The sequence below is a fragment of the Esox lucius genome, chromosome 9, assembly GCF_011004845.1.
Source record: "Esox lucius isolate fEsoLuc1 chromosome 9, fEsoLuc1.pri, whole genome shotgun sequence".
NCBI classification, from domain to species: Eukaryota; Metazoa; Chordata; class Actinopteri; order Esociformes; family Esocidae; genus Esox; species Esox lucius.
The window spans coordinates 1,002,227-1,016,192 of NC_047577.1; the positions used below are offsets into that span (position 1 = coordinate 1,002,227).

At 43.1% G+C, this 13,966-nt stretch overlaps 1 protein-coding gene across 2 annotated transcripts; it reads left to right on the plus strand.

Moving 5' to 3' along the window:
* The first annotated feature begins 247 nt into the window (after positions 1-247).
* Positions 248-9,354, plus strand: LOC105009627 (cytochrome P450 3A27). Of its 2 annotated transcripts, XM_013131519.4 has the most exons (13): positions 248-564; positions 822-915; positions 1,152-1,204; positions 3,416-3,515; positions 3,781-3,894; positions 4,054-4,142; positions 5,157-5,305; positions 5,412-5,539; positions 5,894-5,966; positions 6,995-7,155; positions 7,242-7,468; positions 8,126-8,288; positions 8,831-9,353. In XM_013131519.4, exons 1-13 carry the CDS (start codon positions 491-493, stop codon positions 8,936-8,938), a joined length of 1,533 nt encoding a protein of 510 aa, XP_012986973.2. In that variant the 5' UTR covers positions 248-490; the 3' UTR covers positions 8,939-9,353. The 2 variants fall into 2 exon arrangements, with proteins under 2 accessions (XP_012986973.2, XP_019905139.2); XM_020049580.3 differs by lacking the exons at positions 248-564; positions 1,152-1,204 and having other exon boundaries at positions 828-915; positions 8,831-9,354.
* The last annotated feature ends 4,612 nt before the right edge of the window (positions 9,355-13,966 follow it).

Genomic DNA, 13,966 nt, shown 5'->3' on the forward strand with positions numbered 1-13,966 from the left:
CATTTGAAATGTAGAGCAAAAATAAGAAAAAATATATTTGGGGAGGAATCCAGCTGCGTTTGTGTAGAAAAATCTGAAAGGTTTAGACTGGAGTGAATACACCCCATGAAGACAGGAAATTACTCTTAAAACTTCTGTGCCTCCCGTCACACACACTCCTCTTAGCCCCTCCTTCCATACTTTTCTCTCCTTCCCTTCCACTGTCCTACATTGTTTAACCTAGCGGGATTAAATAACCACGTGCACATCACGTGCACGCGATCTGCTGTCTCAGTCTGAACAGAGGCGTGTGTCTGTCGGCGTCGGTGTTCCAGTACTGCTAGTTTCAACCAAGAAAAAGGCTACAAGAAGATATACCCAAACAGAGAAATCCCAACTAGAAACAGTCAGAACTGGACCAGCGTTCACAGAAGAGGTGAACTCAAACCGAACCGGAGATAAAACTGAGCCTTTGTTTACAGGAGGAGCAGCGAGCCGAACTGCAGGAGAGATGATGAGTTTTCTGCCGTATTTCTCAGCTGAAACCTGGACCCTTCTGGTCCTGCTGATCACCCTGATTGTAGTGTAAGAACTTCCCTTTAGTAGTAACTGTGTGTGTGTGTGTGTGTGTGTGTGTGTGTGTGTGTGTGTGTGTGTGTGTGTGTGTGTGTGTGTGTGTGTGTGTGTGTGTGTGTGTGTGTGTGTGTGTGTGTGTGTGTGTGTGTGTGTGTGTTTCCTGTATTTAAGAGGTTTTACTATAGGCTGTTTGTGTGTGTGTGTGTGTTGAAGGTGATACTTTATCTGTGGGCTGTTTCACCCTTTCTGTGTATGCTTGTGTTCAGGTATGGATACTGGCCCTACAGTTTCTTCACTAAACTGGGCGTCCCTGGTCCTAAACCCTTTCCTTATGTTGGTACCATGATGGAGTACAAGAAGGTAATTATATGAGTGATTCAGTACAGTGGGGTTTGTGTTCCCCTGTAAAATAATCAACTGAGAAGTGAAAAGGCTGGGTTGTCAAACAGAAGATAATTCCATGTGAAATGGCAGCAGCAGGTGTGTTACCTGGAGTCAGGTGTCAGGACACGCCCACCCAGGAACAAAGTACAATATGACCAGTCAATCACTTGGTCTCACCCTTCCTCACTCCTTCTTGATCTCACTCTCCACAGGGTTTTACTAACTTTGACACTGAGTGTTTTCAGAAGTATGGGAGAATCTGGGGGTGAGTTCAGTTATAATGGACAGTGACAAGTTGACTCAGAATGTGACTATTCTGTTTACCTACAGTATATTTCATCACCTGCTCAAACAATCATGTGACCATTAATGATAATACTATCAACACCAATCAAAATATAAATGATCTAAAGCTAAATCTGATGCTTCTCTATTGGTGAGCCTGCTTGATGCTAGAGGGACTAAATCTAACGCTTTTCTATTGTTGAGCCTGCTTGATGCTAGAGGGACTAAATCTGACGCTGTTCTATTGTTGAGCCTGCTTGATGCTAGAGGGACTAAATCTGACAGTGCTCTATTGTTGAGCCTGCTTGATGCTAGAGGGACTAAATCTGACGCTGCTCTATTGTTGAGCCTGCTTGATGCTAGAGGGACTAAATCTAACGCTTTTCTATTGTTGAGCCTGCTTGATGCTAGAGGGACTGAATCTGACGCTGCTCTATTGTTGAGCCTGCTTGATGCTAGAGGGACTAAATCTAACGCTGCTCTATTGTTGAGCCTGCTTGATGCTAGAGGGACTAAATCTAACGCTTTTCTATTGTTGAGCCTGCTTAATGCTAGAGGGACTAAATCTGACGCTGCTCTATTGTTGAGCCTGCTTGATGCTAGAGGGACTAAATCTGACAGTGCTCTATTGTTGAGCCTGCTTGATGCTAGAGGGACTAAATCTGACGCTGCTCTATTGTTGAGCCTGCTTGATGCTAGAGGGACTAAATCTAACGCTTTTCTATTGTTGAGCCTGCTTAATGCTAGAGGGACTAAATCTGACGCTGCTCTATTGTTGAGCCTGCTTGATGCTAGAGGGACTAAATCTGACGCTGCTCTATTGTTGAGCCTGCTTGATGCTAGAGGGACTAAATCTGACAGTGCTCCATTGTTGAGCCTGCTTGATGCTAGAGGGACTAAATCTGACGCTGCTCTATTGTTGAGCCTGTTTGATGCTAGAGGGACTAAATCTGACAGTGCTCTATTGTTGAGCCTGCTTGATGCTAGAGGGACTAAATCTGACGCTGCTCTATTGTTGAGCCTGCTTGATGCTAGAGGGACTAAATCTAACGCTTTTTTATTGTTGAGCCTGCTTGATGCTAGAGGGACTAAATCTGACAGTGCTCTATTGTTGAGCCTGCTTGATGCTAGAGGGACTAAATCTGACGCTGCTCTATTGTTGAGCCTGCTTGATGCTAGAGGGACTAAATCTAACGCTTTTTTATTGTTGAGCCTGCTTGATGCTAGAGGGACTAAATCTGACGCTGCTCTATTGTTGAGCCTGCTTGATGCTAGAGGGACTAAATCTGACAGTGCTCCATTGTTGAGCCTGCTTGATGCTAGAGGGACTAAATCTGACGCTGCTCTATTGTTGAGCCTGTTTGATGCTAGAGGGACTAAATCTGACAGTGCTCTATTGTTGAGCCTGCTTGATGCTAGAGGGACTAAATCTGACGCTGCTCTATTGTTGAGCCTGCTTGATGCTAGAGGGACTAAATCTAACGCTTTTTTATTGTTGAGCCTGCTTGATGCTAGAGGGACTAAATCTGACAGTGCTCTATTGTTGAGCCTGCTTGATGCTAGAGGGACTAAATCTGACAGTGCTCTATTGTTGAGCCTGCTTGATGCTAGAGGGACTAAATCTGACGCTGCTCTATTGTTGAGCCTGCTTGATGCTAGAGGGACTAAATCTGACGCTGCTCTATTGTTGAGCCTGCTTGATGCTAGAGGGACTAAAACTGACGCTGCTCTATTGTTGAGCCTGCTTGATGCTAGAGGGACTAAATCCGACGCTGCTCTATTGTTGAGCCTGCTTGATGCTAGAGGGACTAAATCTAACGCTTCTCTATTGTTGAGCCTGCTTGATGCTAGAGGGACTAAATCTAACGCTTCTCTATTGTTGAGCCTGCTTGATGCTAGAGGGACTAAATCTGGCACTGCTCTATTGTTGAGCCTGTTTGATGCTAGAGGGACTAAATCTGGCACTGCTCTATTGTTGAGCCTGTTTGATGCTAGAGGGACTAAATCTGGCACTGCTCTATTGTTGAGCCTGTTTGATGCTAGAGGATGGAAATGATAATGCCCCCCCGAACACTTTTTTTTAAAACTTCCTGTTAGGAATCAGAAAATCTATATATTTTTTATTGGTTATGAAAGTAATATTAAATCTGAGGCTGTTTAATGTGTGTGTGTGTCCCTCTGGTGGTTAAAGGATCTATGATGGAAGACAGCCTGTTCTCTGTACAATGGACAGAACCATGATCAAGACCATCCTCATTAAAGAATGTTACAACAACTTCACCAACCGCAGGGTGAGACACACACAGACACACACACACACACACACAATGTGCCCGCAAAACCACATTTTAACCCTGCAAACACTAATTCTCATCTTAACGCATGGTAGGCCAGTTTCCCAGATTAAGGCTAGTCTAGGACTAAAAAACATCTTGCGAAACCAGACCCATTACTTTGACCTTTAACACATAAGCCAAACCACGTTTATGAAGTGAAACACAACTGTGTCCACACACACACATTTTCAGGCTACTGTATTGACTCTACTTCTTTCAGAACTTCCGCCTGAACGGTGAGTTGTATGACTCTTTGAACGTTGCCGAGGACGACACCTGGAGACGCATTCGCAGCATCCTGTCTCCATCCTTCACCTCGGGAAGACTGAAAGAGGTAGAACCATCCCTCATCTCTCTTCTCCCATTTATAATTAACCCTTTCTATGTTTTCGTCGTTAAAACAAATGTATGTTTAATATAAATTCATTACAAACATGTAATAAACATGTAATAACATGTAATAACTTTACAAAATTATATTCTTTGTCTGTAGATGTTTGGCATCATGAAGCAGCATTCTTCTATCCTGCTGAATGGAATGAAGAAGCAGGCAGAAAAAGGCCAGGCGATTGAACTGAAGGAGTGAGTTTTCTCTGTCCTTTGAATCTTGACTGTTAAACACAAAGACGAACACACCTGCTGTCTTGCTGCTGTCTCCTGCACCCCATTAAACGCCTTGTAAAATGTGCCGATCCCAAGTCCTCGTCTCAGACCTTTCCACCAGAGATTTGATGTGAACTTTCCACCAGAGATTTGATGTGAACTTTCCACCAGAAATTTGATTTGACCCTTTCCGTCTCGGTTCAAAACTCAAAGGTCCTTCACCAGACCTTCACCAGAGAAACGAATGACGTTACTGATGTTGGCAAGGTTAGCTAACATTAGCTGTCTAGCTAGCTAACAAATATATGTGTGTATATGTGTCTGTGTGTGTTAGGCGTGGGAGGCCCTGAATTGGTCCTGAAACATCTATAGATAGATTATGTGTGGCCATGAATTGTCGTGGTGCCTGAGACTTTGACCCAGTGTGTACCTGCTGTTTGTGCGAATAAACACCACACTCAGGTGTGTGCTTACGAGTCCTTGGCTGTTCATCTGTGAGGTCAGGATTTATGCCCCTGTTGTCTATTCCCAAACCATGCCTAAACATTGAACATAGCCCTAATATGCCTAAACATTGAACATAGCCCTAATATGCCTAAACATTGAACATAGCCCTAATATGCCTAAACATTGAACATAGCCCTAATATCTAAACTTACCTACCTGGTAATGCCTTAACCTCCTATTTTTAAACCCAGAAGCCAGACGTTTTACTGAGCACTTATACTGAGATTATCAACTTTTACAGGTTCTTTGGACCTGACTGTATAAACTGTGTTTCAGGTTCTTTGACCCTGACTGTGTTAACTGTGTTTCAGGTTCTTTGACCCTGACTGTGTTAACTGTGTTTCAGGTTCTTTACACCTGACTGTGTTAACTATGTTTCAGGTTCTTTACACCTGACTGTGTAAACTGTGTTTCAGGTTCTTTACACCTGAGTGTGTTAACTGTGTTTCAGGTTCTTCACGCCGGACTGTATAAACTGTGTTTCAGGTTCTTTGGACCGTACAGTATGGACGTGGTCACCAGCACAGCATTCAGTGTGGACATTGATTCCCTGAACAACCCTTCAGATCCATTTGTCTCCAATGTCAAGAAGATGCTCAAGTTTGACCTGTTCAATCCACTTTTCCTCCTAGTCGGTGAGACGGCACAAACACGAAACAAACAGAGTCTATGCGCGCACCCACTGTTGTACTTCATATAAAAGTACAAAAACATCTTCTGCTCACTTCTCCACTCCTTCAGCATTCTTCCCCTTCACTGGTCCTATCTTGGAGAAGATGAATTTCTCGTTTTTCCCAGGGGGTGTGTTGGACTTCTTTTACGCCTCACTTGCAAAGATCAAATCAGATCGTGTGTCTGGGAACACAAAGGTAACAAACATTAATCGTTTTTTACAATATGTTAGTCATGATTGGACAAGATCAAGGAGAACTTGTGTATTAGTTGTGATTGAACAAGATGAAATAGAATATCGTTGTGTGTTTACTTCCTGGTTGCGGCTTATCAGCAGTGCTTGGGCACCTTGGATTGGATCAGCACTATTTTGGGGTTGGTCCAGTCTCGGTTGGTTGAGCATGGCGATTGCAACGCCAGAACTGTGGTTTGCATTTCCATGGTGGGAAATATATGCCCAACTACTGTAACACACTTTGTGTTTAGATATATATCCCTTAAAATCCATTAATAAATTTTTTGAAGGATTTAACCCTAATGTTTTCTTCCAGAGTCGTGTGGATTTCTTACAGCTGATGATCGACTCACAGAAAAACAGCAACACAAAGACGGGAGAGAATAAAGGTGCCCAAACACACACCACTAAACTACTGTTATAAATACACACCAGTAAATTACTGCTATAAACACACCTCTAAACTACTGTTATAAACACACACCTCTAAACTACTGTTATAAATACACACCAGTAAATTACTGCTATAAACACACCAGTAAACTACTGTTATAAACACACACCTCTAAACTACTGTTATAAACACACACCTCTAAACTACTGTTATAAATACACACCAGTAAATTACTGCTATAAACACACCAGTAAACTACTGTTATAAACACACACCTCTAAACTACTGTTATAAACACACACCTCTAAACTACTGTTATAAACACACACCTCTAAACTACTGTTATAAATACACACCAGTAAATTACTGCTATAAACACACCAGTAAACTACTGTTATAAACACACACCTCTAAACTACTGTTATAAACACACACCTCTAAACTACTGTTATAAACACACACCTCTAAACTACTGTTATAAACACACACCTCTAAACTACTGTTATAAATACACACTAGTAAATTACTGCTATAAACAAACCTCTAAACTACTGTTATAAACACACACCTCTAAACTACTGTTATAAATACACACTAGTAAATTACTGCTATAAACACACCAGTAAATTGCGGTTATAAACACACTCCAATAAATTACTGTTCTAAACACACACACCAATAAACGACTGTTCTAAATGTACACCTGTAAACGACTGTTATTAATACACACCTGTTAACGACTATTTTTAATACACACCTGTTAACGACTGCTATAAACACACAGCTGTAAACTACTGATATAAATACACACCTGTAAACTACTACAACACTCATCTGTGAACTACTGTTAGAAACACACACTTAAAAAGTACTGTTATAAACACACTTGTAAACTACTGTTGTAAACACACCAGTAAACAACTGTTATGAACACTATTAACTACTGCTATTAACATTCTCCATCCCCTCATCTCACTGTCCCTCTAAATCTCCCAAACCTTTCCTCTCTCCATCTTTCCCCAGGACTGAGTGATCATGAGATCTTGTCTCAAGCCATGATCTTTATCTTTGCTGGATTTGAGACTAGCAGCAGCGCATTGAGTTTCCTGGCCTATAACCTGGCTACGAATCCTCATGTCATGACCAAACTGCAGGAGGAGATAGATACTGTTTTCCCCAACAAGGTGACACACACACCCCACACACATTACATACAAACACACATGCAGTGTGGAGGTGCTGATGTGTGTGTGTGTGTGTGTGTGTGCAGGCTCCCATCCAGTATGAGGCTCTGATGCAGATGGAGTATCTGGACAGTGTGTTGAATGAGTCTCTGAGACTATACCCCATCGCCCCACGTCTGGAGAGGGTCGCCAAGAAGACGGTTGAGATCAATGGTATCATCATCCCTAAAGATTGTGTTGTATTAGTCCCCACCTGGACTCTCCACCGTGACCCTGAGATCTGGTCCGACCCTGAGGAGTTCAAACCTGAAAGGTACCAGTTGGACCCACAACTTCAATACTACCAGAAGACAAACACAACCCCAATTATACCCCACTACAACAGAATACAACCACAATGTAACCTCAATACAACCACAATGCAACCTCAATCCAGCCACAATACAACTACAAATGCAACCTCAATACAACCACAATGCAACCTCAGTCCAACCGTAATAAAACCACAATGCAACCTCAATTCAACCAGAATACAACCAGATTACAATGTCAGCTAATCCCCAATACACCACAGTATAACCACTGTGCCATCATGCTGGTTATATATGATGACACCACCTCCATGACATGCTCAGTACTCCAACTAGCTACATGTTAGAACCGTAGTGTAACTCAATTCTCTACCTATTGCGTTGCACAGGACCATAACACAACAACAAGAGTACCACTTTGCCAAAACAATTAAATAAATCCCTGAACTATGTGTCTGAAGTAACACCACCAAACAACTATAATTTTTTGTGTCTGAACTACAACCACAAAACAACTATAATATGAGGTCTGAATGACAACCACAAAACAACTATAATATAATGTGTCTGAATGACAACCACAAAACAACTATAATTTAATGTGTCTGAACGACAACCACAAAACAACTATAATATGATGTTTCTGACCTCTCTGTCAGGTTCAGTAAGGAGAACAAGGAGTCTATTGACCCATACTCTTACATGCCGTTTGGGGCGGGGCCCAGGAACTGTATCGGGATGCGTTTTGCCCTGGTCATGATCAAACTGGCCATGGTGGAGATCCTACAGAGTTACACCTTCACCGCCTGTGACGAGACCCAGGTGAGACACACACCTGTCCAGGTGAGACACAGGCTGATCTCTCTGTGACGAGACCCAGGTGAGACACACATAGAACAAACTATGATTTCACATCATGACATCATAATACCTGGTGGTCGTCAGGGCACCCATCTCACGCTGGATCTGTCGTTGGCGACCTGAACGCAGTCTTTACCCCGAGAGTCATGATTATTCCCTATTGGACGTTACCCTCTCAGCTATTTCCCTGTTGGACCTTACCCTCTCTTTTGGACCTTACAATATAAGCAAAAAATATGCTTATGCTTATATTGACCTGATGGGAGAGTAGTTATACTAGACACCACTCTGCCAGGACTAACCTCCACCTTCCCTAACCTCTGTCAGGCTCCCTGTTGATCAGGCTATCGCAGTGCCGTTGGCTTGACGATTTGAGCTGCAGTCGTATCTGTCCACACAGTTTGGGCTGTTATGTGTCCTGATATACATTTTAATGTACTTCTACTGTATGTCATTGATGTTCTGTCATGTCATGTCATTCTATGTCATGTTGTTCTGTCTAGATCCCGTTGGAGATCGGTGTCCAGGGTCTGCTGTCACCCACACAACCAATAAAGCTGAAGCTAGAACCCCGTAGCAACGTCCCAAGCAACACCACGACAACAGCATGACCAATGCAGAATATTGTCTTAAAAGTACCCTGAAGTACCCTACCCAGTAGTACCCTGAAGTACCCTACCCAGTAGTACCCTGAAGTACCCTACCCAGTAGTACCCTGAAGTACCCTACCCAGTAGTACCCTGAAGTACCCTACCCTGAAGTACCCTACCCAGTAGTACCCTGAAGTACCCTACCCAGTAGTACCCTGAAGTACCCTACCCAGTAGTACCCTGAAGTACCCTACCATGAAGTACCCTACCCAGTAGTACCCTGAAGTACCCTACCATGAAGTACCCTACCCAGTAGTACCCTGAAGTACCCTACCCTGAAGTACCCTACCCAGTAGTACCCTGAAGTACCCTACCCAGTAGTACCCTGAAGTACCCTACCCTGAAGTACCCTACCCAGTAGTACCCTGAAGTACCCTACCCTGAAGTACCCTACCCAGTAGTACCCTGAAGTACCCTACCCTGAAGTACCCTACCCAGTAGTACCCTGAAGTACCCTACCCTGAAGTACCCTGAAGTACCCTACCCTGAAGTACCCTACCCAGTAGTACCCTACCCAGTAGTACCCTGAAGTACCCTACCCAGTAGTACCCTGAAGTACCCTACCCTGAAGTACCCTACCCAGTAGTACCCTGAAGTACCCTACCCAGTAGTGCCCTGAAGTACCCTACCCTGAAGTACCCTACCATGAAGTACCCTACCCTGAAGTCCCCTTTAGTATGTAACTACTCTGTAGTACACAGTCTCTCTGTCTCTGCTGTATAAGTTCTGTGGTAAAAAAATCTATTTTATCTGTGTATCCATTCTATGGTATCTGCGGTTAACTGTCTCTAACTCTGGCTGTCTCTAACTCCGGCTGTCTCTAACTCCGGCTGTCTCTAACTCCAGCTGTCTCTAACTCCGGCTGTCTCTAACTCCGGCTGTCTCTAACTCCGGCTGTCTCTAACTCCGGCTGTCTCTAACTCCGGCTGTCTCTAACTCCGGCTGTCTCTAACTCCGGCTGTCTCTAACTCCGGCTGTCTCTAACCCTGGCTGTCTCTAACCCTGGCTGTCTCTAACCCTGGCTGTCTCTAACCCTGGCTGTCTCTAACTCTGGCTGTCTCTAACTCTGGCTGTACCTCCAGCTGGCTCTACCTCTAGCTGGCTCTAATTCCCTCTGGATCTACCTCCAGCTGGCTCTACTTCCAGCTGTCTCTAATTCCATCTGGCTTTAACTCAAGCTGGCTTTAACTCAAGCTGGCTTTAACTCAAGCTGGCTTTAACTCTAGCTGTGCAAGAAGGCCCTAGAGCATGGCTACTCACATCCCAGTGGGCTGAAGCATTTCTGGTTTTCATCCTGTCCTTCGAATCAGTGGCTATTTAAGATGTAGAACACCAGGTGATTGCAGTTAAATAGTTAGGAGAAAAAGAGAAGTGTTATGGCTCCCCCAGGGCCAGAGTTAAATAGCCCTGGTTCAGGCATAAAGGTTCCACCTAGTCTAACCTTTTTTAGAGCAGTACTAGGACAGAACTACAATAATTTTAAATAATATTAGTAGAATATAAAGAGTATATAAAAGGCCTTTTTATTGTGCTCACTGTCAATTATATACAGTACATCCCTAAATCACACTGCTTAAAAAAATAAGGGAACACTTATATCACACATCCTTCTTGATGAAGGAAATATATTAATGATCAAAATCTTTACTGTATGTTGTGTAATTCGTTGAGATCAAAATGACATAACGGTCAGTGGAAACCAGAATCACCAACCGATTGAGGGCTGGATTCAAACTCACACCGAAAATCAAAGTAAACAATTGAAATCACAGGCTGTTCCAACGTGAGTGAATTTCATCACAGCAACTTGTAATGTGACTCAGTAGTGTGTGTGGCCCCCACGTACCTGTATGCACTCCCGACAACGACTGGGCATGCTTTCAGGCAGAATAACGTTCACCGCGATGTCCTCAGACTTCCACGTATGTCACATGCTCAGTGTGACCAATGACGGACCTGCTCTCATCTGTGTAGAGAACGGGCTGCCAATGACGGACCTGCTCTCATCTGTGTAGAGAACGGGCTGCCAATGACGGACCTGCCAATTCTGGTGTTCTCTGACAAATGCCAATCGATCTGCATGGTTCTGGGCTGTGAGCGCATGTCCCACTAGAGGATGTCGGGCCCTCATGCCACCCTTTTGGAGTCCATTTCTGACAGTTTGGTCAGAAACATGCACACCAGTGGCCCACTGGAGGTCATTTTGTAGGGCTCTGACAGTGCTCCTTCTGTTCCTCCTTGTACAAAGGAGCAGATACTGGTACTGCTGCTGAGTTGATGCCCTTCTACGGCCCTGTCCAGCTCTCCTCGTGTAATGGCCCGTCTCCTGGTATCTCCTCTATCCTCTTGAGACTGTACTGGGAGACACAGCAAACCTTCTTGCGACAGCACTTATGGATGTGCCATCCTGGAGAAGCTGGACTACCTGTGCAACCTCAATGGGCTGCAGGTACCACCTCATGCTACCAGTAGTGACAAACACACTAGCAAAATACAAAACTGAGAAGAATCAGTCAGAAAGGATAAGGAAAGAGCAATTGTCTGTGGCCACCAGCTGCAAAACCATTCTCTTGTTGGGGGTTGTCTTGCTGTTGCCACTCCAATGCACCTGTTGTCACTATCATTTACACCAAAACAGGTGACATTGATTCACAATCGCTTATGCTTCTTAACTGGACAGATTGATATCCCTGGAGTTTAATTGACTTGGTGTTATACTGTGATGATTACGTGTTCCCTTAATGTTTTTGAGCAGTGTTTATTTCAACTGATCACCTACATAAAATAGATATGGAATGTTCTTTAGGCTCTAGATAACACATATGTATTTTGAAAAGTTGGGGCTTTTTCAACACAGAGTTATTTCAAATAAAAGATAAGTGTTGTATCTCTCCTTTTAGCCAAGAGAGACGGGCATGTTGGTATACTGAAGGCATGTTTGGTTCTGGCACAGCTTTCCCAGGGCCCAGTAGCAGGGTTCGACAGGGTCCTAATGAGCTTTTCTGAGATGATTTGTGGATTCCCAGAAACACATTTGACCAGATGAAAGATGGCGAAGTTGTGTTACCTGGTGTGATAAAATCAGACAAGAATATCATTTTTAACTGACTTTTGGTTTGGGCATTCTGTGGTGCAGGCCTTCATTAAAACTGAAATTATTCCTGCAGCTTCTTTGTTTTAACTTTAATACACAAACAAATAAAATCATTGCACTGAAGCGCACAAAGTTGTGTATTTATTATAATTCATAAAGCAAAACACACAATCACAAATACATGACTGTACGCCAAAACGAACAGACACAGGAACAGTTTTTACCCACAGGCCATCACTCTGATGAACAGTCAACTTCAGACACTTAATGCCAGACACAATCCCTGTATAACAACCCAGGTACTCTGACCCTAACATCCACCTGTCTACTACTTATTTGTCATCCTGAAATTCAGTGCTGTTCATACTGTATATATACTGTATATATCATATCCACCTACCTCATGTACATTACATCTGCACAAAAATTACTTATTTATTCATTCCAGAATCGTTTGCACTCTGCTCCATTACACTAGATATATATAGATCACATCCACTGTCATTATGTAAATAATAATACCTGCATAAACATATTTATTTCCAGCACCTTTTTTACCCTGCTCATTGCACTATTGTCTCATCAGTCATACTATGTTGATGTTTTTGGTTTAATATGTGTATTTAGGTGTTCTGTATATTTCAGTCGGTGACTCTGGTTGAGTGTCCTTTGTTCAGGTTTTTATGAGTAAGCACATCATGAGCCTGTATAATCCAGAGTCAAATTCCTCATGTGTGTACACATACCTGGCGAACAAAGCTGATTCTGATGACAACAATCTAATGTTATTTCTCCATGATGTTCAAATATCTGTTCCGGTAACTCGGTTAAGACCAACTGCATGGTGAAGTGGTTGATTTCAGTATGGGTCAACTCCATGTTGAAGGGGTTGATTTCAGTATGGGTCAACTCCATGTTGAAGGGGTTGATTTCAGTATGGGTCAACTGCATGTTGAAGTGGTTGATTTCAATATGGGTCAACTGCATGTTGAAGTGGTTGATTTCAGTATGGGTCAACTGCATGTTGAAGTGGTTGATATCAGTATGGGTCAACTGCATGTTGAAGTGGTTGATTTCAGTATGGGTCAACTCCATGTTGAAGTGGTTGATTTCAGTATGGGTCAACTGCATGTTGAAGTGGTTGATTTCAGTATGGGTCAACTCCATGTTGAAGTGGTTGATTTCAGTATGGGTCAACTCCATGTTGAAGTGGTTGATTTCAGTATGGGTCAACTGCATGTTGAAGTGGTTGATTTCAGTATGGGTCAACTGCATGTTGAAGTGGTTGATTTCAGTATGGCCCTACTGCATGTTTAAGTGGTTGATCAGTAATATTAGTATGGGTAATCTTACAGCTGGCATTTGAGAGGGCATGGTGGATATTACTATCTCTCGTACCCCTGTCAAACCCTATCAATTCTCCACAAATGCTCAAGGTGTATAGTTTAGGGGTCAATTTGGGACTGGGTACATTACTCTTGGACTGAAGTCTCCAGGTGGAGTTGTGATTGCTTAAATCCACATAAAAAGGGTGAATGTCTTCTATTGTTAACAGTGTAATACCCTGCCTCCTTTGACTGGAATGTCTATGAAGTTGTAAGTATGGTCATTCCATGGATTAATTGTAGTTTTATGACATGGTCTTCAATGCGCATGCGTTACTTTTCCAGTGCCACTGCCGCCCTCTTCTGGCCATTGGGTCTAGGTGCAGATTCCTGGTTCTATTCCAAACCAGTGATCCACTCTCCACGCTTTTCAGCTCTCTTGTACTTTCCCTGTTTATAAACAGTGCGGAGATCCTCTTGATCTCTGTCGCACTTCAACGCACTGAAGGTGTCAATTATACGTCCCAAAACAGTTGGAGATATCACTAAACCAAAAAACTTCGTTCAAAT